Source organism: Archocentrus centrarchus, chromosome 19 (genome assembly GCF_007364275.1).
Source record: "Archocentrus centrarchus isolate MPI-CPG fArcCen1 chromosome 19, fArcCen1, whole genome shotgun sequence".
NCBI classification, from domain to species: domain Eukaryota; kingdom Metazoa; phylum Chordata; class Actinopteri; order Cichliformes; family Cichlidae; genus Archocentrus; species Archocentrus centrarchus.
In genome coordinates, this window is record NC_044364.1 from 28,856,465 (window position 1) to 28,878,382 (window position 21,918).

The window sequence follows — 21,918 nt, forward strand, 5'->3', positions numbered from 1 at the left end:
TAAACTCACAATTCAGTTTTATTTAGTTATCGTTTTTTCCTTTTAATTATAGTTTTTATTTATTTCAGTTAACGACAATGTTTTTTCAATTTCAGTTTTCGGTATTTCGTTCGTTTTCGTTAACTATAATAACCCTGCAGCTAACAAAGTGAAATATAATCAGGTTCAAAAGCATAAACCAACGCACAGGTGCGTCAGTGAGGAATGTGCTCAGCCTGGACAGAGCCAATGAGCTGAATCAGTTTTTCAGCAGGTTCAGTACTGCACCCCCTGTTGCCCCTCCTCACACAGCACACATTTGGAGGGGAGTCTAAATACTGTAAATCACATTTATTATATTTATAATAATAAATAATATATAATAATAATTATTACATTTATATTTTCAAAACATATTATTCCCCCGGTCATCCATATCCTTCCACAGTATGTCCCTAACTTTATGTCCCTAAAAGTTATTCACATTTCAAGCTCCATGTTATTCTTGGACTCAGTTGGAGTAACTTTGCATTATTCACAGTTCAAAATAATCCTTCTTTGTCTTATTCTGGCCCTCGTTCCAGCGCCATAGACTGTTTAAGGGCCTCTTGCTTTACTTGGTGGCCCCTGGTAAACACAAGGCCTGCAGGACTGCTGTGTGCCACCAATGACTGTTTCAGGGATATCTGCTCAGTGACATAAAACAGAGATAAGAGTGTGAAAAAGTGTGTCTGAAACTGAGTATTTAGAGCTGTGTGAAGCCTCAGCTTTTGTCTTGTAAATATACCGATCTCATTATTTAATTTTTTGGACCATATGAACATTAAATATGACAGAAAATAGGGAAAAATCATAGTGGGTCCACTTTAAAAGTTGTTGACAAGAGTCATTTCTATTGTATCTACATGTATAGACACACCTGAATTCCTGCAGTGATTTCAGTGACAGATGATGATGAAATTAATCGCCTGACTTCCTTATTGCACAAAGAGGAACTTTGAAAAACACTTGTTTTGTAGTCAGCTTCCACTGTAGTCCAATGAAAATCTAAGTAGACCTCATGATTCACCTTTAGCAGCAATCACATGCATTTGTTTTTAAATGATTTTATCAGTCTCACATCATTGTGGAAGAATTTTAGCCCACTCTGCTTTACAGCATTGCTTCAGTTCACTGAGTTCTGGACTTGGACTGGGCCACTGCAGCATGTCGATTCTTTTTCAGCCCTTCTGCTGCAGATCTGCTGCTGTGCTTTGGATCACTGTCCTGCTGCACGACCTGATTCGGGCCAAGCTTTAGCTGCTGAACAGACGACCTCACACCTGACTCCAAAAATCTTTGGTATGAAGAGTTCATGGTGAACTCATACGACTTGCCCAGGTCTTGTGGCTGCACAACAAGCTTTTGGGCTTTATCTATGCTTTATTTATTTTATATATATATATAAAAATATTAATTATATATTTATATATATATGGCCTCTATATATATATATATATATATATATATATATATATATAAATATTAATTATATATTTATATATATATGGCCTCCCAGGGACTGCTGCTGAAAATGAGCCTGTATGCCTGTGTGTGCTGTCACTTTGGGAGTAAAATGAAAATGTGAGAAGTCTTAAATAAAAGACAGAATCAAACACAGACATTTATTTCAACACAGTCATTCATACATAAGGAGATGAAATAAATATACATCAGGAAATAACAGCACAGCTTTCCTCTTACATGTGATATGTTCTGCATATAGAATAATGGAGTTCAGTAAACCTTCGACTTATTTTTGTTCTGTCCAGACTCAAAAACAATCTTGATTCTCAGGTCAAAGTCAAAAAATGGAAGAAAAAGAGCAGAAACATCGCTGCGTTTTGAGTTTAGGGGTAACTTAGCGTGGCTGGAGATATTCCAGCTAAAATATCCATTTAACAGTCATATCTGAGTGCAAACACGCAAATTCTTTAAACTTTATAAACAGTGATCCCAAATTTTCATTTTTAATGTTTTTGCCCCACACTTATTACTTCATTAAATGCATGAAAAAGCAGCACAAACAAGTCTCCTCTCTGAGCCTAAAGAATTACATTTAATCACATTTCAAAGAGTTAACATACAAAGAGAAACATCCCCCAAAGTCCTCATATGTAAATATTTAATGTATCCATGTATTTTTACTGTATGATTATTGGGAAAAAAAGGATTTTGGCCCCATAATATTGACACATCCTTGGAAAATAGTGTAAAACATAACTAAAAAGAAGGCACAATCAAAATGTGTTAACATTTCTCATTATTTTGCAGTACTGAATATTAATGATGGGTATCTGAATAACTCGTGCATCAAAGACAAACAGAACGTACTGTGCATCACTTTTGTGTAATTGTGACGGTTAAGACGACGACACTGATGTGACAAGCAAAGTAAAGAGTGTTAATGGATGCTTTTCCACTGCAGGAACAGCACAGGCCCCGGGTCAGCCTGTTTCTGTGAAGGAACCACGAGCGCAGATCCTTCTGAATGCAATACGAGGGGTCAAACAGGTCTACAAAGCTGTGGTTTTTCTCCAGAGCTAGAACATCGTTTGATTGTAGCATTACAGCTCCTACCAGACTACTACTAGTATGCTTTGGTTCAGGAACCCATGGTTAACTATGTTGCCGTTTGTTTTGTGGCAAACTTTACAATGTTTCAGTGAAAAGAAGTTTTGCTCCTTTTCGTTCTACAAGGTGGGTGGCTGTTCAAAGATGTTCTTGTTCTAAATCTCAAAAAGCAGTTTTCAGGGTAGTTAAGAACCTCCGAGTACCTGATCTCACCCTGGAGTGCACACTAACCCAGAAACAGCCCCAGAGGAGTTCCTGAGTTTGGAACAGGTGAATGCACCTGTTAGTTCCTGCAGTGGAAAATGGCCAACTCCATTTTGGCTACAATCCATGGCAGCAACCTCCACCTCTGACGTGCCCTTTTTTTGATCTCGTGGCTGAAGCAGAAATCAGAGGGATTAAAGTCACTGCTCAGTAACATTTGGCTGAATCACGTCAGCTTCACGAGGCTCTGAGCGCCTCTACATTAGTGCAAGAGAGTCTGGCTACTGCAGCACTGAGGCTTATAATAGCTTCATTTTTTAAGTCAGTTAGGGCACACAAACTCATAATTGCACTTGAGGTTATGTCATGTAAAAGCTAAATTTAGTTTGCTGTACGCTCCGTCAGCTCAGCCCAGCACCGTCCCGGCTGAGCGCGCTCAGTCCTGCAGATCCCTCTCCATGTACTTCCTCATCCGCTGACAGCGAGGACAGGACTGCTCATCAACCTTGCAGCTGCTGTGAAACAACGCTTTACAATCTTTACACCTGGGGAGGAGAGGGTGGGGGGGCAACAATGTTAGCATACTCTCAATCTTTTGTTTCTTTGTCCTCAAACAGACGGCGTATAATTTTCACTACAGCTACAGTGAATGCCTAAAGAGAAAGAAATACATATAACGGTGGCAGTATTCAATCTTTTGTGTACAGAAAATGTTTCTCCACAATTTTTCCAAGAATACAAAACACAATTTTAAACTAAGAGAAACTAAACTAATAAACTAAGATCTGTTTCCAACAGTTCTGAAGACAGCTGGGAGGAACACTGATTTTCTAAGATACTGTACATTAATATATTTTAAGATAAGGCAATTATTTATAGTAATGTTGTTTGATTTTACGTGGCATAAAGCACTTCTTTGGTAAAGCTGAGCCAGTGATTGCAGTGATCACACTACACTCGCTCCTGCAGCCTCACACCTGTTTTCTCCCATCATGGAGGGAGACACACACCTCCACACTACGGAACGAACCGCCATTTTCAACACGCCAGACTCCACTGACAAAACTGTTCATTTTACACTGCAGAAGCAGGCGGCTACTTGGTCCAACATGGTAACTAAAACATTAAGTCACACAGTGCCTTTCAACAGCTGTCCTTCCTCACATGGGGCAGGACATGCTCTGTAGTACAGCCGATGGAGGTGTCTGGATTAAGAGTGCAGGAGGCACACTCGACTCGACCAACCTTCCTGAGCACTGCAACGGCCCCGAAACAAGAAACCAACTTTGTTTGCATTTTGTTTTGATTAGTTACAAGATGGCACTGAGACCTGCTACGATGTACGGTTTGGAGACGGCGGTGCTAACAAAAAAGACAAAAGTCAGAGCTGGAGGTGGAAGAGCTGAAGATGCTAAGATGTTCACTGGCAGTGACAAGATTAGAAACAGGGACAGCTCAAGCTGAGCAGTTTGGAGACAATGTTAGAGAGGCAAGGCTGAGATGGTGCAGAGGAGGAGGGATGGTGGATAAACTGGACAAAGGATGTTACAGACAGAAGTGCCAGGCAGGAGGAAAAGAGGACGACCACAGAGAAGATTCATGGATGCAGTGAAGGAGAAGGATGGTAGAGACAGGGCGAGATGGAGGCAGATGATCCACTGTGGCGACTCCTAAAGGGAGCAGCTGAAAGAAGATGATGATGATGATTTTGGTCCGTGTGCTTTAATAAGAGTGTCTCGCCATTCAGATTAAAAATATGAAGATCATTTTGGCTCCATAATCATTTAGTTATAGTCTTCACTGCTTGTTTTTGTCCTGTATTTACACTTGGCTGTAAACCATGGTAACCAGCTACAGATGGAGGCGACCAGAAAGCAGAAAAAACAAAGGAAAGAAAAGGAGCCGAGTTTTCCTACAAGACTGAACACTGAGGTCAGAGCCGGTGTTCAGCATTTATTTAAGCAACAAGGCTGGCCTCATTATGGCAGCTTGACCTTTCTCCTCTCTTTATTAAACTGTTGTCTCTGGGGTTCAAATAAATACAGCAAAAGAAACAAATTATTATTTAAGGAATGAATGAGGTGTGAAGAGTGATGCGTCTGGATAACAAACCTTGTGATCCTCTCAAACTGAAAGGGGAAGATGGTGTCATCAGAGTGGCATAGCTGACAAATGAAGCCGCGCTGGGTGCAAAGGTCACAGCTGAACACATGGTTGGAGGCGTGCTGCACCAGCGTGCGCAGGAAGTTTACATACTGGCCCTCTGCTACCTGGAAACAAACAACACAAACAGATGCTCATATGTAGATGCTTTAAGGTGCAGAGGGAGGATGCAGGGGAAATGAGCCAGAAGGTTACCTGTCGCAGGTCCTTGACACTGTACAGGTGGATCGACTCCAACAGGTAAGTTCGCTGTCCCATCCTAGAGAAAGAGAGAGAGAGAGAAATGAAAGGGGGGGGGAAAAAAGCACCTGAGTACTTTTAAAGACATAAAAAGTGTTTTTATATCTTTCAGTGAAAGTATTGAAAGAAAGAAAAAAAAAAAAATAAAAACATTGTAGCCTGGAATGATTTATTATTGTAGACACTATAGAAACACACACCTGGCTTGGAGTTTCTTGCAGGCTCCGCTGCGGCAGGTACGCAAGTAGTCACCCAGAAGGCACAGCTTCTGCCTCTGGACGTGTGCCTGACCCATCGACTCAGCGTGCTCAACCAACTCAGGGTTCAGCTGCTCCAGATTGAGCAGAGGCTCTTGTTCTATGTGATTCAGGAGCCACAGGGCTTTCTTCGACACCTGCACAGACACACAAACAGTCTCATGAGGCTGACCTGTTGCTTCAAAGGTTTACTTAAAAAGGTAAAACAACTGGTTTAACAGTTATAAGTGGATTATGGTATAGTTGCAAAGTCTCTCTAGAACACACTGGTAAAATATGAGCCTATATCCTAAAAGACAACAAAAGAAATTTACCCAAAGAAGACTAAAAAAATAAAATAAAATTGTAGAACTGCACATAGTTTGTACTGCTACTCAACTCTGCGCCAGCAGAGGGCGCTGTACACCTGTGTGTGAACAGCACCTTAGAGCTCCAACTGCTTTTGAGCAGCAGGGACAGTCTGACATCAGACTGCCTCAGAATATTAACATTGTGTTCGCACATATTAGTTTAATCTGTTCTTCAGTTACTTTCAGGTTTGCACTGTAACAAAGTCAGGTTTGAGTCACCTGTACAGGTAAAACCTCAAAACTTGCAAGTAATAAAAAGTTATTTAAGCTCATTAGATTCCCGACTGTGACCAACTGCTCAAAATTTGTGTCTGAATATTGATTTGTGTTTGGTTGATTATTAATTTGCTGTAACAATGCTTCTTAGCAATAAACCTTGTAAACCAATGGAAAGCCTGTTTATTTGCCCTTAAATGGAGCCACATGTGAGTCTGTGGTTTGCACCCATGAAACATGTCGTTCTCCCACTCCACACCATGAGCCTGCCTCAACAATGTTCAAACCTCAACTGAAAACATTTGTTATTTTTTGTTAGAATGTCCCTTTATTTTTTTTTAAATTCCTTTTCCCAACAAGTTTTTTATGCTTAAATGCGTTCTGTAAAGTCACTCGTCTGTTATGCAGCCAGTTAAACATGATTTCTGTGTGTTGCACCTACCTCTCTGTGGGTGAGGTCCCAGTTGTGCACCATGCGTGAGGGGATGATGGTGGTGTCACCTTTGTGGCATGACTCACAGTAATACTGGCCTGAAAACTCGCATAACCGGGCTCTGCCCAGCGACAGTCCGATCTGCTGAGGACAGCCTGCACGACACAGCGAAACACGTCTCAGTCTGAGTCACATCCACTCACAATGAGCCCGATTCTCCTTTCACACACTCAAACACATATATCCTGATTTATAAGATCTGTTCTCATCTGGCTTACTGACAGATCTGCGAGTGTGGGTCCTGACATTTATTCCTTCTCTCCATCTCTAAAGCTCTTCCTGATCTGGGGAAAAAATATTTGTGTTGTGTTTCTGCATAAAAACAGAGGCAACAAAGAAAAACTAATATGGATGAAACTGTGGCTACACAGGTCGTAAACGTCACATGAGAGGCTAAAGGTGAGAAAACGTCACCAACAGCTTGCTGTTATACAACAAATAATAATCATTAACTCAGAGCAAATTCCACGTTTGCATATTGCTCTGTGTTTTTGATAGTCTCAATAAGAAGGCATCACCTTTGAATATTTGCAGTGTTTGCTTTGCTTTGCCAAGGATCTTAAAACTCCAGAGTTTTAAGATCCTTGGTGGGAGTGGGACATGTGCAAAGGAACAAAATTATGTTTCTTGAATAACTGCTGAGGAAAAACAGATATTTAATTGGTTTTGTTCAGACATTTAGTTTTAATATTTTTAAGTTTTACATAATGAGACCAACAGTTCTTCCTTCAGCTGTAAAATATTTTTAAAATAATTTGAACTGTTACAGGGAGCTATGGACCCCAAGAAAAATAGCTAATGCAAGAGCAAAGCTAAAGATGATCCTAACGAACGCAACGGAGCCAAACTGAAGCGAACGACTGGACCGGAAGACCCGGCATTACACTCCTTCTGCACGACACACTGATTTTATCTACACACTCAAAACCAAACTAAACACAACAGGAAATGAACAGAGTCACTTTTTCAAGTCTTAAAACAATCGGCCTTTGAACACTGACAAGTAATAAAAACAGTTTTAGTTAGTGGGGCAAAAAGCTGTAGCTCTAAAGTGTAACCAGCACACAACTTTGTTTAAAACTAAAATGAGGCTTCAGCAGTCTGAATCCATGCACATCTTCAGTTTTCTTAATGATACTTTTATTGTCGTAGCCTAGACTGGATGGTGTCCCCAGCATGGATCCTGCATTTTGAAGCTTCAGCATTATCGATCTGGACGCCAATGTGTTAGTTTTGTAACATGACCAATATTTGAATAAGGGGTTGAAGAGCAAAGCTATCAGCCAATGTAAGCAAGCTCTAGCCACAGACTCACACAAAGACACAAAAAACTGAACACACACAGATTTTTTTCCATGCCAATGTTACCTGCACATTTGAAGCTCTGCGTGTCCAGCCCCTTCTCTGAGGGAACTTTGCAGAGGTGGACTAGAAGAGCTCCATCTTCTTTCAGCCTGTGCTGCACCAGTCTGTACAGATTCCCAGTCACTTCCAAGGGTACCTCAGAGCCTTCATGCTCCCCGTTCTCCAGGTAGGAGTCCAGAGCTTGTCGGATCAAAACCCTCCAAGAGCGAGCCTCCTCCGCATTCTCTGCTCTCAATCTAAGCGTCTCTCTGATGGTCAGGAGTTTGAAAAACGACGGTCCTCCCAGAGCGACATCAGGAACCACATCCCGAATTTCCTCAATAGGGTAGTTTAGCCGCTGCAGCTTTCTTCCTTCTTGTACCAGAAATCCTTTAAAGGTTTCCAAGGAGAGGGAGAAAACCATAGGTGCCCACTGACGGGCCTCAGGGTCTGTGGAGAAGTACAGAACAGCTTCTTTGATGGCATCCGTTTCCATATCTGTAGTCCAAGTCCAGTCAAATTCCTGCAGAGAAGGAGGGGAATCCTGCCCTCCACATCTGTCAGAGGCAGCTGGGCCTCGCTCGGGGCTGGAGGGGGCAGATGATGGAGAAGAAACTGCACGTTCATCCACACCATTCTCACAGCAGGTCTGCAGCACCTCCCACTGCTCGTCTGCACACGGTGCTTTCCGGCATTTGTTGACAGCCTCAATAATCCGGTCCACCCAGTCTTCAGCTTCGTCACGATTGGCTGCACGGAGGTAAACCCGCTTCCCGGGAAAAATTAACTCAAATCGCCCCTCAGGTGAGGTGATGCGAACGTCTTCGCATCGCAGCAGGGAGCAGTTGTCGTGGCATGTCCGCTCCTCCGCGTTCACATACAGGCGGAACTCAAAGGGCGACAGCTCGCAGTAGTAGTCGCGCCACAATCCCACGGCGCTGCGCCGTTCCAGGTGACCGAGCTTCAGCAAACCTCGAAAGGGATTCGACAGTCCTGAGAAAACACACACACACACACACACACACACAGACGGAGGTAACAGGAAGTTCTTTATCCACAGTACCGGCCAAAGGTTTGGACACATTCACCAATCATATGAATAACAACAAAAATGTTTGCCTGAAAACAAAACAATGAGGAGAAATCAACTGAGAGTGAAGTCAAGGCTTTATCCATCCCCAAACTGTCAGAACACGTTTATGGTTTCTGAAAATTACTCTGTCGTGCAGGCAATCCAAACACACAAATCATAAACTATCCCAATTTAGTCTTCAATAGGGTTACTCATCAGTTTTGACTGTGGCCTTGCGGGGTTAACCCTAATATGAGTCGGAGGAAACAGGATTTTGACTCGTTGTGGTTTAATAAAAATAACATTAAGTCTTCACTAGCAAGTCCCCTCAACTGACTGCTAACCATCCACCACACAGTGATGCAACGCAGAGAAGCTACAAACAAACACCTTCTTTCTAGTATCCATACACATTCACCTTCCAGTGAAGGCATCGGGAGCAACCCGGGGTTCACTATTCTGCCCAAGGATATTTTGGCGTGCAGACCAGGGCAGCCAGGAATCAAACCACCAACCTTCAGATTAGTGGACGACCTGCTCCATCTCCATCTCCTGAGCCACAGCCACCCCACCCCTCAATACAAGAGCTGACACTGAATTTCTGTCCAACTATTCATCACGCTAGAGTTCATATTAGCAGTATGAACGCACAACAACAACAACAACAACAACAACAACAACAACAACAAAGACCTGCAAAGCATGTGGACACCCCCAGTCAGCATTTCAAATTCAATATATCTGCCTCAACAGAGATAGAAGTTAAACAGTGACAAGTCAAAAAGTTAAATCTGTTACAAGAAATGATTAAACAGCAGCTTTTATTAACAGCACGATTTTTTTTAAATAAAGAAAATCAAAAAAGATCATAGTCATGTACTTTGTCACAAAATTTCCCATCACATCCGTCACCATCAGCACTGTTTGTCTTACACTTTCTTTTTCTTTCTATTTTTAAAAGCAGGCCATGTGACACCATCCAGGTGACATCCAAGAAATGCAGTATTATCACATTCCAGAGCGACGTGGCCACGCCCCGAACATCATGTTACCACAGGTGTTTCCTCTTTTGATACCTAAAGGTGATTACCTGCTGGGAAACGTTTGTTTAAATCTCAGTCCACACTTTCAGCCCTGCGGGAATTTTGTGCCGTATCTTACTTTCTGTGTTATGCTTCAGTGGCTGACCACGTGTGCTCACACCCGAGGTACCAGCAGCGCTTTGGAGCAACGATTTGGGCTCCTGTTTAGTTCATTCTTTAACACCACTGTTTCTTCCCCTGATGTAATGATGTAGCTGTGGTGGAAACGTTCAAAGAAACAGCAGAGCATAAACACGAGCACCGCTGCGTGGGCGTCACCACTCGGCTGTTTTGGGTTTGTAATGGGGCGGGGGGGTATATTTGTTGAAATGCATTATGTAGCATGTAGCCCTTGTGATACTGAGCCTAGCTTCTATGGTGTGAATCTGAACATCGTAGGTCATATTAATCGAGTTATGACCTGCATTAATGTTTCTGTGACGATGATGATGATGATGATGATGCCAAGGCTACGACAATAAAACAGCTGAGCTAATCTTAAACGGTTATGGGATCTGGTAAGGGTCTTCAGACAGTGATTTGGCTCTATCTGAGCAGCCCAGCTTGTTAGTTTGAGTGTTTGTGGACATTATTTATAATTACACACATGAAAACTTTGTGTTTAGTGTGAACACTTTGACAGCTGAAGGAATACTAAAAGAGAACAACTGCTGCAGCCTGATGATGTCATCTTTTAATGGATCCACTGTCTCACCACCAAACTTTTTTTTTATTTTTATGTAGCATGAAGTCTTACATCTGTAATTTTAGTATAGAAGCTTGTGCTGCATAATTAAAGGACCTGAGTCTTTATTATTATTCCCACATTGAGCTGTGACTGCTGTAAACTGTGCCCGGCGCCCAAAACTCTTTCTATAGCCCACCATCAAATCATTTATTGTTCTTAACCGTTTCATTGTGTTTCAGAGCTTGCAGATGGTGCAGGTACCTATTTGTCTGCGATGGACGACCCTCGGGCGAGGCGGTGAGAAGCTGGGCTCAGCTGAGGGGGCGGAGGGAGATGCCTCGTCGCTGTCCAGCACGTTCTCCAGGTGGGGCTTATAGATGTCGTCGTCTGAGATCCAAGAAGAGTGCTGTGAACAGCAGGAGAGAAGACTTCACTGAGCGTTAGGAATCGAAAAGCTTTCATTGATTTGTTAACGGTAACCAATGCAGAAAACACAGCGATGAGACTGTCAGTGAGCAGAGCGCACGGTTCCCCTTTCATCGTGTGTCTTTGGGCTTAGTGGTGAAGAAGCTGGAAACAGTGATCTCTTAGTCATGTAAATGTAAGTGCAAACGAGTCTATCTGGACTAATTTTAACAGATTTCCCATAACTAGGGTATAACCTCTGTTCAGGTGAGACACTGCGACATCCTTCAGCTTTTCCTGTTTGCAGATCACACAAACAGTTAACACAGAACTTCATTTTCACTGTGGACATCTGATGGTATAGTGTGGCTATTTTCTGTACTCCATTTTATCACCAACATCTCGCCACAGGAGTGGTTTCATTTCACTGCTGACATGCCTGGCAGTCCATTATACGGACACAGCAGCAGGTTGGCGTGTTCTCTACGCAGGTTTCTGCTGGGTGCTCAAGCTGCCTCACTGTGGATGTGAGGACCCCGGTTCTAGTAGATCTGATGCTTTGCACAAGTGGAATCTAAGATATAAGCCAAAAAGAGAGCAGCCATACACAGAAACACCACGACTTCAACTCTTTTTTTTTTCTAGCAATAATTCTGATTTTAATTCAAATCTGTGTGTTAAAGAAAAACATACAGAACAGCAGGCAAAAACAGGAAGTGTTTTATAGATGCAGGTGTAGAGTCTAACAAATCACTACTGCTTCTGACCACCATGGTGTTCTTGGTCACCTTTAGTCACATGACAGCACCCTGCACTGGCACTAACTCCTAGTTAAGAAAATGAATGGATGGATGGACACAGCAGTAGGGAAGACTTTTCTAAGTAAGACTAATGTTGCTATTTTCCCACCACCGAGGTGCCGGTGCTCGTGCCAGTGTCAGTGTCAGTGAACCGACAAAACACTTAAGAACGGGCCCGCATTTCCACCGAATTTCTGTGAACTGCTCCTTTACATATGAGTGAGTGTGTGTGTGTGTGTGTGTGTGTGTGGGGGGGGGGGGGGGGGGGGGGGGGGGGGGGGGGTCCTCATCTGGACACGAAGCTGAAGCGCACAAACGTGGGAGAACACGCTCCCCTTTCTGTGCTGCGAACACGTTTTAGGGTCCAAACCAAACTACTGCAGCATCTGTGTGCAGCACAGAGGGAAACACAGACAGCGATTAGAGCAAGACGACAAGTACGCACTTTGTGTCCTTTTATCTGTGATATGAACTGATACAAAGCAGCAAGTTCAGCCTTAGAGCCCAACCTAATTCACAGCTGTGAAAATCACATCTCTTTTCTCATGTAATACACATGTAATACACATGTAACATGGTAGAAAACTTGATGTTGAGATGGCAGAGTCACGCCCTTCTGCAGCTTTTGTCACGCGTTCTTGGTTCGAGATCAGCTAGTTTGCGGGGCTGGAGTTGAACCCGTTTTTGTGGCCGAGCACCGAGTGCTTGAGCACTGAAAACCCGCCTAATGGTTCAAATAAAGGCACCGGCACCCAGTCAGTGGAAAAAGGCCTGAGACTCCTCTCACTGAGTGGCTTTAAGATGGAAAATTAACCACTTTCAACCAGTTTTCCATTAATTGAGGTTCTCTCAGGCTTTTTCCCCAATTCATGACTCACCAGTTTCCAGGATTCCCAGTTGAACAGCACACTTGTGATTTTGTGCAACAACATTCATGATTACCGTTTTACACTGTGATCCAGAAGCACAGATTTTATGAGCTGATAATGAGTCTATGACAGAGTCCTGATAAAGTTTGTGGTTTAGCCCAACAGCTACCCTCTGTGGATGTGTTATACTCACTGTAAATGAATCTGAGGACGTCTTCCTGCTCAGGACAGTCGCAGAGCGACACGGGCCCTGTTGACCTGCAGAGTCTGAGCTGGTTTTCTCTGAGCTCCCTGGTGTCTTCTCTTCAGGCTCACTGCTCTCCTGAACACGAGTCACAGTCACTTCCTCCACAGGCTCTGCCGGCTCACTGCCTGTTGAGACAAGATCTGCGTCCAAATGTAACTCACAAGAGGGACTACTGCGGACTTCAGCGGGGTACGGATTATCATCAGATGATGGCAGTTCAATAGATGCTTCAGTTGGCTCTGAGTCAGAGTGTGGGGGTTGGTCCACGGGTTGTTGGGATGGTGTAGCGGGACCCTGGATCTCACTGTCACAGAAAACACCCGTTTCTGAGAACTGAGCGGGGCCGATGCAGGAGACGAACGAGTCCTCCTGCGTGGAGTCCTGACTGCAGTGTCCACTCTCACGGAAATCAGTCAGCGAGCTGCAGACACAGACAAGTCATGACATGCATTTTACTGGAAGCGTAAATTAAAAGAAGCCTGTGTAGACCGCAGACCAAACCCAACAAAAACACTGTAAAATGGAGCCGTCAGTGTGCGAGCTGGTTATTGGCTGGCTTCCGGCCCAGCACCTGACACCATTTTGGTGGGAAAGTGTGTGTATTTTTCTAGTTTTCAAATGGAGACCACTTCTTGCCATGATTAACACACTTTTTGTGCTCTGGCATTAGAACAGCAGGACGGGGCATATGGGACTGACTCAAAAATATACTACAAAGTGGGACTCATTCTGGTGCAAGTCTTGGACAACTGAAACAGAGGAAAGCAGACACACCGAGCATCAGGCACACAGGTCTTATCTTTGATTATCTTTGATTTGGACATTTTGCTGGGTTTTGCTGGTAGAAAGGAAAATTAAGAGCATCAGCAGCCACGTTGTTTAACTCCGTTTTTGATCATTTTGAAGCAAATAACAGTTTAAATACGTATACATACTCTTTCTGTGGCCTCTCGGTGCCAATGTTGACATTAATGGATGCTTCCAGGTCACACGGAGACCACTGCCCTCCTGTCGGGCTGCGGGGGTCCTGTCCCTGCAGAAGGCTGTCAGAGCTCAGGCTGGAGGAGAGCTGAGAGGAGCCTGTGGTATCCAGGCTTAAATTAGAGGAATGAAGAGCAGTCTCACTCCCTTGTAACAGATCTGATCCCCTCCCCAGTAAAACCGGGCAGCCTCTCTGCACATCCGGTGCATCTGAAGAACTCGATGACTGAGACACCGTATCCCACAGTTCCTTGCATACGGGCTTGGAGGTGGGATGGCCTCCACCATTGAGGGGCAGGTTGAGTAAGTCCGCCTGGGACAAGGGGCAGAGTCCGGCAAGAGCCAGAGGCGTGGTGGTCCACTCGTTGAGGACAGACGACTTGTAAGACAGGCTGAATGTGAGGGAGGTCAGACCCTGGAGGTAGCTGAGCAGAACTTCTCGCTCCTCCGGGTTCAGGAGCAAGGCACTGGGCTGATAATGGGCCTGCAGCTTGGAGTCTTCCCGGAACAACGATGCGAGGTAGCACTCCAGGAGGCCGTGGTTAAGAGCCAGCCGGAGCCACGCTCGGCAGCGACCCACATCAGTGCCCACAAAGCTGATCTTCTCCAGCTCGGTGATCACATCACTGGGGAATTAAAAGAGAATGTTAAAACACTTTGGACTGCATTTCTGCAGAGTAATGACTTAAATCAGTCATGCTTGAATTTAAGAATGGCATCGCTCACTAAAAAACTATACTTACAGTCTAACAGCCAACCTGCATACATTCAATGCAGAAACTGAGGGTCACGCTTTGTGATTTAAATGACCTAATTTCTCTGGACCTATGGGACACAGTGACAGACACTGTTTGGCCTATAAAGTGTCTGAACACTGTGGGAAAAACTATTTCCTCAAGCCAGAGTTCAAATCTTCATGTGAATTTTTTGGAGGGAAAAGTCCCACCTTGGTTCTGACTTACCGGTGGGTGACACTTTTAAGGAGGCTCCAGAAAAAAGGCTGAGGGAGGGGTCCTCGGTCCCCTTTCCTACTCCCACCTCGAGACTCCGAGCGGATGTACTTGCTCTTGATCCCGTGGATGAAGACGGCCTCCAGGGCACAGCAGAGGAGGTTAGCGTCGCCATCTTCGCTGGTGACCACCAAGTCTGAGGTTACATATCGTTTCTGCAGGGCCTTCAGCGACTGTGCCAACTTCTCTTTGATCTGAGAGACAAGAGGAAAACAATAAATAAATCAGCTTTCTCTTCAGGTACTGACAGGAAGCAAACGAGAATTAATTCCTGTTCACCCACAGAAGACATTTTTATTCATACATGCGGCACTTTGTTGCATTTCAATCCACAGTGTAATGACAAACAAGCAGAGCCAGATCATCAGCTGTGTTGTTATGAAACTTAACCTGTATATCACACAGTGTCACATGCCACCCACTGTCAGCTGACGGGAAAAGAACAAAAACATTACAAGCAACCCTACTTTAGGTTGCCGGCTAAAAGCAGCTGCTTTTGCAACACTCGGAGTCGGGACATGAAGAGCTCTTGATACAGAGCACTGAAGCACTCTGCCCTCGCTGTGCTTGACTTCTTAGAAAAGATTAAAAAAATCCACGCAGCAGCATGTTGTGCAGTTTCTGCAAAACTAGAACTACAGGATTTTCCCAAAGTCCAAACTGGGCCATATAAGCACAGTTGGTCCAACTACGGTCCAAACAACGAGTCTGCGTTGCCCTACGTAACGATGTGAGGTCTCAGAGCCTTGTTAATCCTTCTTAAATAAACACAAAAGGGACTTACATTTAAATAAAAAAAAATGAAAAATACATTTTTCCTTTCTTTAAAAACATACCAACTGTAACCCTGGGGTTTTCCTGGCTCAACGCCGGCGCCTTGAGGATGACTAAGCACGACTGGCTCACATATAGTTATGGAAAAAAATATCCTCTTGCTCTTTTTGGTACAAAAAAATTTATTTTAGGTTTGGGTATATTAAGCCCTATTTTAAAAAAAAATGGTTACAAATATTTAATCACAGTCCTGGTCATTTTTCTTGGCTGATGGCTAAAACCTCTTTGGTGGGGGTAAAGGATCATTTTATATCTGCATCATCAGTTTCATGAGCCTGGGAATGCCTAGTTTGAACATTTCTGTGAATCCTGTGAAGTCTACCTTTCAGGTTAGAGTTCGATCCAACTCTGTGTTGCCTAAAAGGAGGTTTTTATTAGAGAAGGTGCAGTTTGAGGTAATTTTTTCTCCCTTTCCTCTCATTACAGAGACAGGATTCCCAAAATGCAGCCCACAGACCAGCGATGGACTTTAACAACGCTGTGTACAGGCCCGAGAACGCAACAAGGAACCAACACTGTGTGTTATATGATCATACAGCAGCGTACCACAAATCTGCTCAAGGTGGAACAGGAAATGCAGACGGTGTTCAGAAATTTAAATGTGGTACGTGGCTGAAAAAAATTACACACAAATCACAGTTATGAAGATAATCCACCAGCCTCTGAACAAACACAATAAGAGCAATAACAGTGTTGTTTTCTCACAGTGGTTGCTCCCCCCCCTCCAAAAGTGCAGTCACACAGTGCAGCGCCACACAAATAAACTTACGCCTCGTGCAAAAGGTTTAAGATAATGTGTGAGGAAAAATATTAAAAGCAAACAGCAAATATTAGCCAAACCTTTCCTTAAGTAAGTGATAGTAATCACATGTGATAAGTAAGTGAACTCTGCACTGCAGTGGTTTTATATTAGTGTTCAATATACAGACACAAAGCGTGCTAACAGAAAGTTCCAGATTTGTGAAACAGTGATGCAGACACAATCCATCTGCTGTGTCTGCCCCAAAAACTGGAAATATTTCTGCAACGAATGCAAATGTTTCACTTTAATTGTTCAATACCTGACTCTTGGCTCGCTTTAACTCAGTAAGGCCCTCTGACAAAAACATGCCCACCCCGATAATGAAGAAGAAAAGACTTTAAAGGTTTTTTATGTTCACCTGCACTCAGCTCATGCAGATCACCTGAAGTGTGCACAACAGCAGCAGAGAGGTCCACCTGGACCTCTTTTTCCCCTGCCTGCACCTGAAGACCTCCCGTGGTGCCAGGTGAGACTACACAAGACCAGCCTTATGATCAAACACGAGCAAAATCCTCTGTTGATGAGCTTAGCACTGGGATTATGATGAATTTCCACTGCTACATCCTTTATTAGTGACCTTTCAAAACAGGCTGTGCTTTCTTTTTTCTTTTGAGGGGGGGGGGGGGGGGGGGGGGGCGTGTCCCCCACAACCTGAACATCAGTTTATTTCCATTTATTTAAGGCTTTCTAAATCTAACTGAAATCAGAGAGCAGTTTTTAAAACCTCAATAACTGCGTAGCTTCTAACATTACTGAGTAATCCTGTGAATAACTGAATATGATTTTTGCCATAAATAATCAGTCCCATCTGCTCTCCATGTTCTGCGCTTTCCTGTCTGCAACAAAACTGTAAATCGAGTCACTGATTAACACCAAGGGCAGTTTTTGGTGTAATGTCCAACGAATGCACTACTTACATGTCACAGCGTAACTGTGACAGCAGAGGGGGAACAGAACCAGACACAAGGGATTCCTACCTGTTTGACATCTTTAGCCTCAGGTGGAGCATCAGTCTGTGTGGCGAGCATGGCACCTCCTGGGACGGATCACTCCAGCATGGCACACTGAAACACAGAAAGAAGACGATTCCTTTTGGCACTCGCGGGCTTAACTAACGACGACCAAACCAGTTGTGCAAACTTGTATGCTGAATATGATCACGCAGGCATGTGACGAGAAGGAAACGATTTTCCCCTCCTCACTTCGAGTAACCAGCATTCATTACATTTCCCATCACGAGACTGTGTTCTGTGACATTCTGCCACTCCACGCTCTCTGTGAGTGGCCCTCTGAGTCATGTGAAGCGCAGATTAAAGAGGACGTCTGCAGGGAAGTAGCGTCTAACTTCCCCAATCAATTAATCAGCTGAGCATGTGATCTAATCACTCTGACATCATCACACCCAGATAAGACTGCGTTAAACACATCAAGTGCTGTCAGCAAACAGAAGGTCTGTTTACCAAACAGCGGCCGGTTAAGGGTTTCACTTTAAACACCCAAAGCGACACTCAAGCGTTTATTATCTCTGCAGCCGTATTGCCACGGCAGGCACTGGGCGTGTGTGTGTGTGTGTGTGTGTGTGCACTAACGCCCGAAAGGCACGGCTGAAACATCGTAAGCTAAATAGATAAAATAAATAAGTAAATAAACTGTGTAAACCACGAAATGTATAGCAGCTACTTTAAAATATTAAAACATGACCCCAGAGGCGGCTTTTACTAGCTAAGTGTTGCTTACCGAAACAAACAGACGGGCTAACGGGTCCAAAAACAAGCGCGTGTCCTCCTTAAATTAACGTAAACACGTGATCTGCACGTTAAAGGCACAAAAATCCGTGCAGTCACTCTCCATCGCGTCCAAAACACCTAAAAATAGAGCAGAACTTAGCTCGACGTGAGACGCTCGCCTCTGTCCGACTGAAGGCGAAATGCAACATGGGAACTCCGGCTAGACCAGTGATGCGTTCAGGCTCCTTCACAAATGCAGTGAAATTGAGCCTCTTTGTCTTCTTCTTTTGGCTGATCCCTTTAAGGATCACCACAGCGGATCATCTGCGTCCATCTCAGCCTATCTTTTGCATCCCCCTCTGTCACACCAGCCCTCTGCATGTCCTCCTTCACTACATCCACGAATCTTCACTGTAGCCGTCCTCTTTTCCTCCTGCCTGGCAGCTCCATCTTCAGCATCCTTTATCCAATATCCACTATCCCTAATTTGCACATGTCCAAAACCACCTCAGCCTTGCCTCTCTAACTTTATCTCCAAAGAGCTCGACCTGAGCTGTTCCTCTGGTGTGTTCATGTCTAATCCTGTCCATCCTGGTCACCCCAGTGACTCACAATCCTGTCTCTTTGTCGGTGCCATTGTCTCCCATCCGTACATCATAGCAGGTCTCACTACCATCTTGTAGGTCTTCCCTTTCACTCTTGCTGCTATCCTTCTGTCACAAATCACCCTGACACTCATCTCCACCCACTCCACCCTGCCTGCACTCTCTTCTTTACCTCTCTTGTGCACTGTTCTTTGCTTTGGATGCTTGACACCAGGTATTTAAACTCATCCATCTTCACTACGTCTGTTTTTTGCAGCTTCACTGTCACACCTGTCACACCTGTCTCCTTCTCATATCTCATAACTCCACCTCTCCAGGTTCTCTTCCACCTGCTCCCTACTCTCTCTACAGATCACGTCATCTGTGAGCATCATAGTCCATGGAGACTCCTGCCTGACCTCATCTGTCAACAGCATATTTTACTGACATTTAAGTGTCTGTAACTTGCATGCCTGCCCACTTATTTATGTCGATGTTATTATTATTGTTATTATTATTATATCATAAAACTGTCCCGTTTCTTCTCATGAAATACAGCTGCTTCTGGCTGTGATTTTACCTGAGTAAAAAGTAACAAAATATTGTTATTAGTGTTTTGATTATTAAAAAAAAAAATAGAAAACTAAAGTTCATACATGTTTTCGCATTTTATGATAAATTTGTCAGCCTGGAAGATAGAGGACAGCCAATTCAACCAAATTAAGAAGCATGTCTGGGCTGTGGGAGGATACCAGAGTAGAGAAAACCCATGCAGGCACAGGAAGGACACACAAACTCGACACACTGGATTTGAACCCAGAGCCTCCTTCTTTGGAGCCAGTGCTGCACCACTGTGCTGCCACAAAAAAGTGAATAAAGTGAAATAAAACACAATGAAATAGCTTTAGAAAACAAAAACTATCAAATTTTAGCAGTGTAACAGTATTTTTGACCCTGCAGAGTTGAAATAAAGGGTGAACATGAGAGAAGAGATGACTTTCTGCTAAACAGATGTGTCCTGCTGTAAAGGGTTATTGCATCAAGTTTGTGTATGCATTAGAAACACTAGATTATTTTTTAAATGATTTAACCTGACAGGTGTTACATATGTTTGAAATAACCAGATAAACTGTGTTAGTCTGTGGTACGTATTATGATCTCCAACTTAAGCTGATTTACAGTCATTTACTGAGATTTCATCTTTCAAATCTTTGTTGCATTTTCCTTATAAGCGGAACTCACTGCTGCACAGGACGTGAACAGGATGTGAACACAAAATTCTGATATGTAACCCTTTTTTAAACACAGTTTGAACCACTTATAGACTAAACTCTTTTGATTCAGAGGTGTAACTTTTTGATGTATCTTCTGATTTCTGGGTTACTTTTATTCAAGAAAAAAACAATAATTTTGTTGAAAGAAAAAAAAAATACGCAGACGGTAACGCTAACGCTAAACAGAAGGAGCAGAACCTGATACCTAAAGTGGAAGTTGTAGTTTACGAGCAACATTTGAAGGCAGCGCACCGTTTCAGTCGTTGCAGATCTCAGAGCACTTTCTGTTCTCTGTTCACAGTTCCTGTCGCGATCAACAGATTTAATAACACACCGCAACTTACAGACTACTTTACCCCATAACCACTTCACTGTGACCAGAATATTCGTTTCAGAAAATGAAAAAGCATAAACTTCAATCACTCTATGTTGTTTTCTTGCGCAATCAGCTCCACTTAACCTAATTAACCGGCTTGAAACTGTCACGCAAACTGTGATCAGTATTGACCATGTGCATGCTACTGCAGTTGAGCTATATATCCTATTGTTACATGATTATTAAAAAAATTATACTTTAATGGCACATTAATGATGTTAATTGTTAAAAAAATGGGAGGAAGATATCAGTCAAATTCATGTTTAAGTTTGTTTAATGTGTGTTTATTGTCTCTTTTTGTTTACACTCAATATATGAGTGACGGGAGTCACCGTGTAACCATAAGAAGAGGACAGAGGGAAAACCGGTCTGCACTGTTATGGTATTTTATACCAGCTGGCTGCGTGGAAACTGGCCCTTGTTGTCCCTGAATGAGCCCGTTACAAATAATCACACCTGTGTTTACAAGTGCAGCAGAAGAGCGAGCTTTTTAATGACAGACAGTCTGATGTAGGCCATAAGAAATGATGTAACAAACTTACCTGCTCATTCATACCTGCGCTCTTTCGTCATCCTTCACTTTCACACTGCAGAGTGTAAACAGAGTAAAGGTGCGTCAGTGACGTGGCGCTCATTCGCTTTCCTTTTCTTCTGTGGAGGCGGTCTGCAGACACAGCACTGATATGTTTGTGAATACATAGTTTATGCATTTATATCCGCTGATGTAATATTTACAGATTGAATCCCGAATGGCTAAACACAGTTTTGTACTCACAATGACACTTCAGATAAAGAGAACAAGGCTGTTTATTCTGCTTTTAATTAACACGTCATTAACGGATGTCCTGCAACCTGCAAAGAAGGTGAAAACTTCCTAAAACAAACACATTTCCTGCTTTTAATTTTCCAAAATGAGAGAAACTCGCCCGGAAGCTCCGTGTTGATCCTAAACATTTCTCCATATTTGACACACAACGAACGAGCATTGTGTTTTTATGCATGAGGTGCTGTGTAACTTTCTGTCATCTCATGGTGCAGCTGCCCCACTTTTTGGAATCAGAGCATATTTCTATGCAACATTGGCTTACTATGGTACAAAAGAGCACTGATCCAAGCTGGAAATGTGCGGCATAAAGCCGATGCTTTTTGCCTTTTGAGACGTGTGCCGTGGGTTTCCCCACAGGTCAGGAAAATGAAAGAGGTGCGCTCTGCTAAATGAAGCGCCGCAGAGCTGCTCTAACACAGAGAACACCAGGAGAGCTGAGGGTTTGCTTCATACCAAGGACATTTCTACTTTTTCTTTAAAAG

General features: G+C 43.4%; 1 protein-coding gene across 2 annotated transcripts; it reads right to left on the reverse strand.

Moving 5' to 3' along the window:
* Positions 1-1,652: 1,652 nt before the first annotated feature.
* On the reverse strand, positions 1,653-18,580 carry plekhm1 (pleckstrin homology domain containing, family M (with RUN domain) member 1). 2 transcript variants are annotated; one of them, XM_030755311.1, is made up of 12 exons: positions 18,387-18,580; positions 17,627-17,713; positions 15,175-15,207; positions 13,958-14,493; positions 12,969-13,443; positions 10,963-11,107; positions 7,884-8,852; positions 6,465-6,610; positions 5,400-5,593; positions 5,155-5,218; positions 4,909-5,066; positions 1,653-3,341 (listed from the first exon to the last, which is right to left on the reverse strand). In XM_030755311.1, the coding sequence occupies exons 2-12, from the start codon at positions 17,675-17,677 to the stop codon at positions 3,233-3,235; spliced, it is 2,880 nt and encodes a 959-aa protein (XP_030611171.1). In that variant the 5' UTR covers positions 17,678-17,713; positions 18,387-18,580; the 3' UTR covers positions 1,653-3,232. The 2 variants fall into 2 exon arrangements, with proteins under 2 accessions (XP_030611171.1, XP_030611170.1); XM_030755310.1 differs by having other exon boundaries at positions 13,958-14,629; positions 14,966-15,207.
* Between the last annotated feature and the right edge of the window lie 3,338 nt (positions 18,581-21,918).

Bases quoted from the DNA above. Each gene is read 5' to 3' on its own strand.
- plekhm1 (XM_030755310.1), bottom strand. From the start codon at position 17,677: ATGCTCGCCACACAGACTGATGCTCCACCTGAGGCTAAAGATGTCAAA. The intron at 11,108-12,968 runs GTGAGTATAACA...TGCTGTTCACAG, and splicing joins CGTCCTCAGATTCATTTACA to CACTCTTCTTGGATCTCAGA. The intron at 5,219-5,399 runs GTGTGTGTTTCT...CTCTTTCTCTAG, and splicing joins TGCAAGAAACTCCAAGCCAG to GATGGGACAGCGAACTTACC.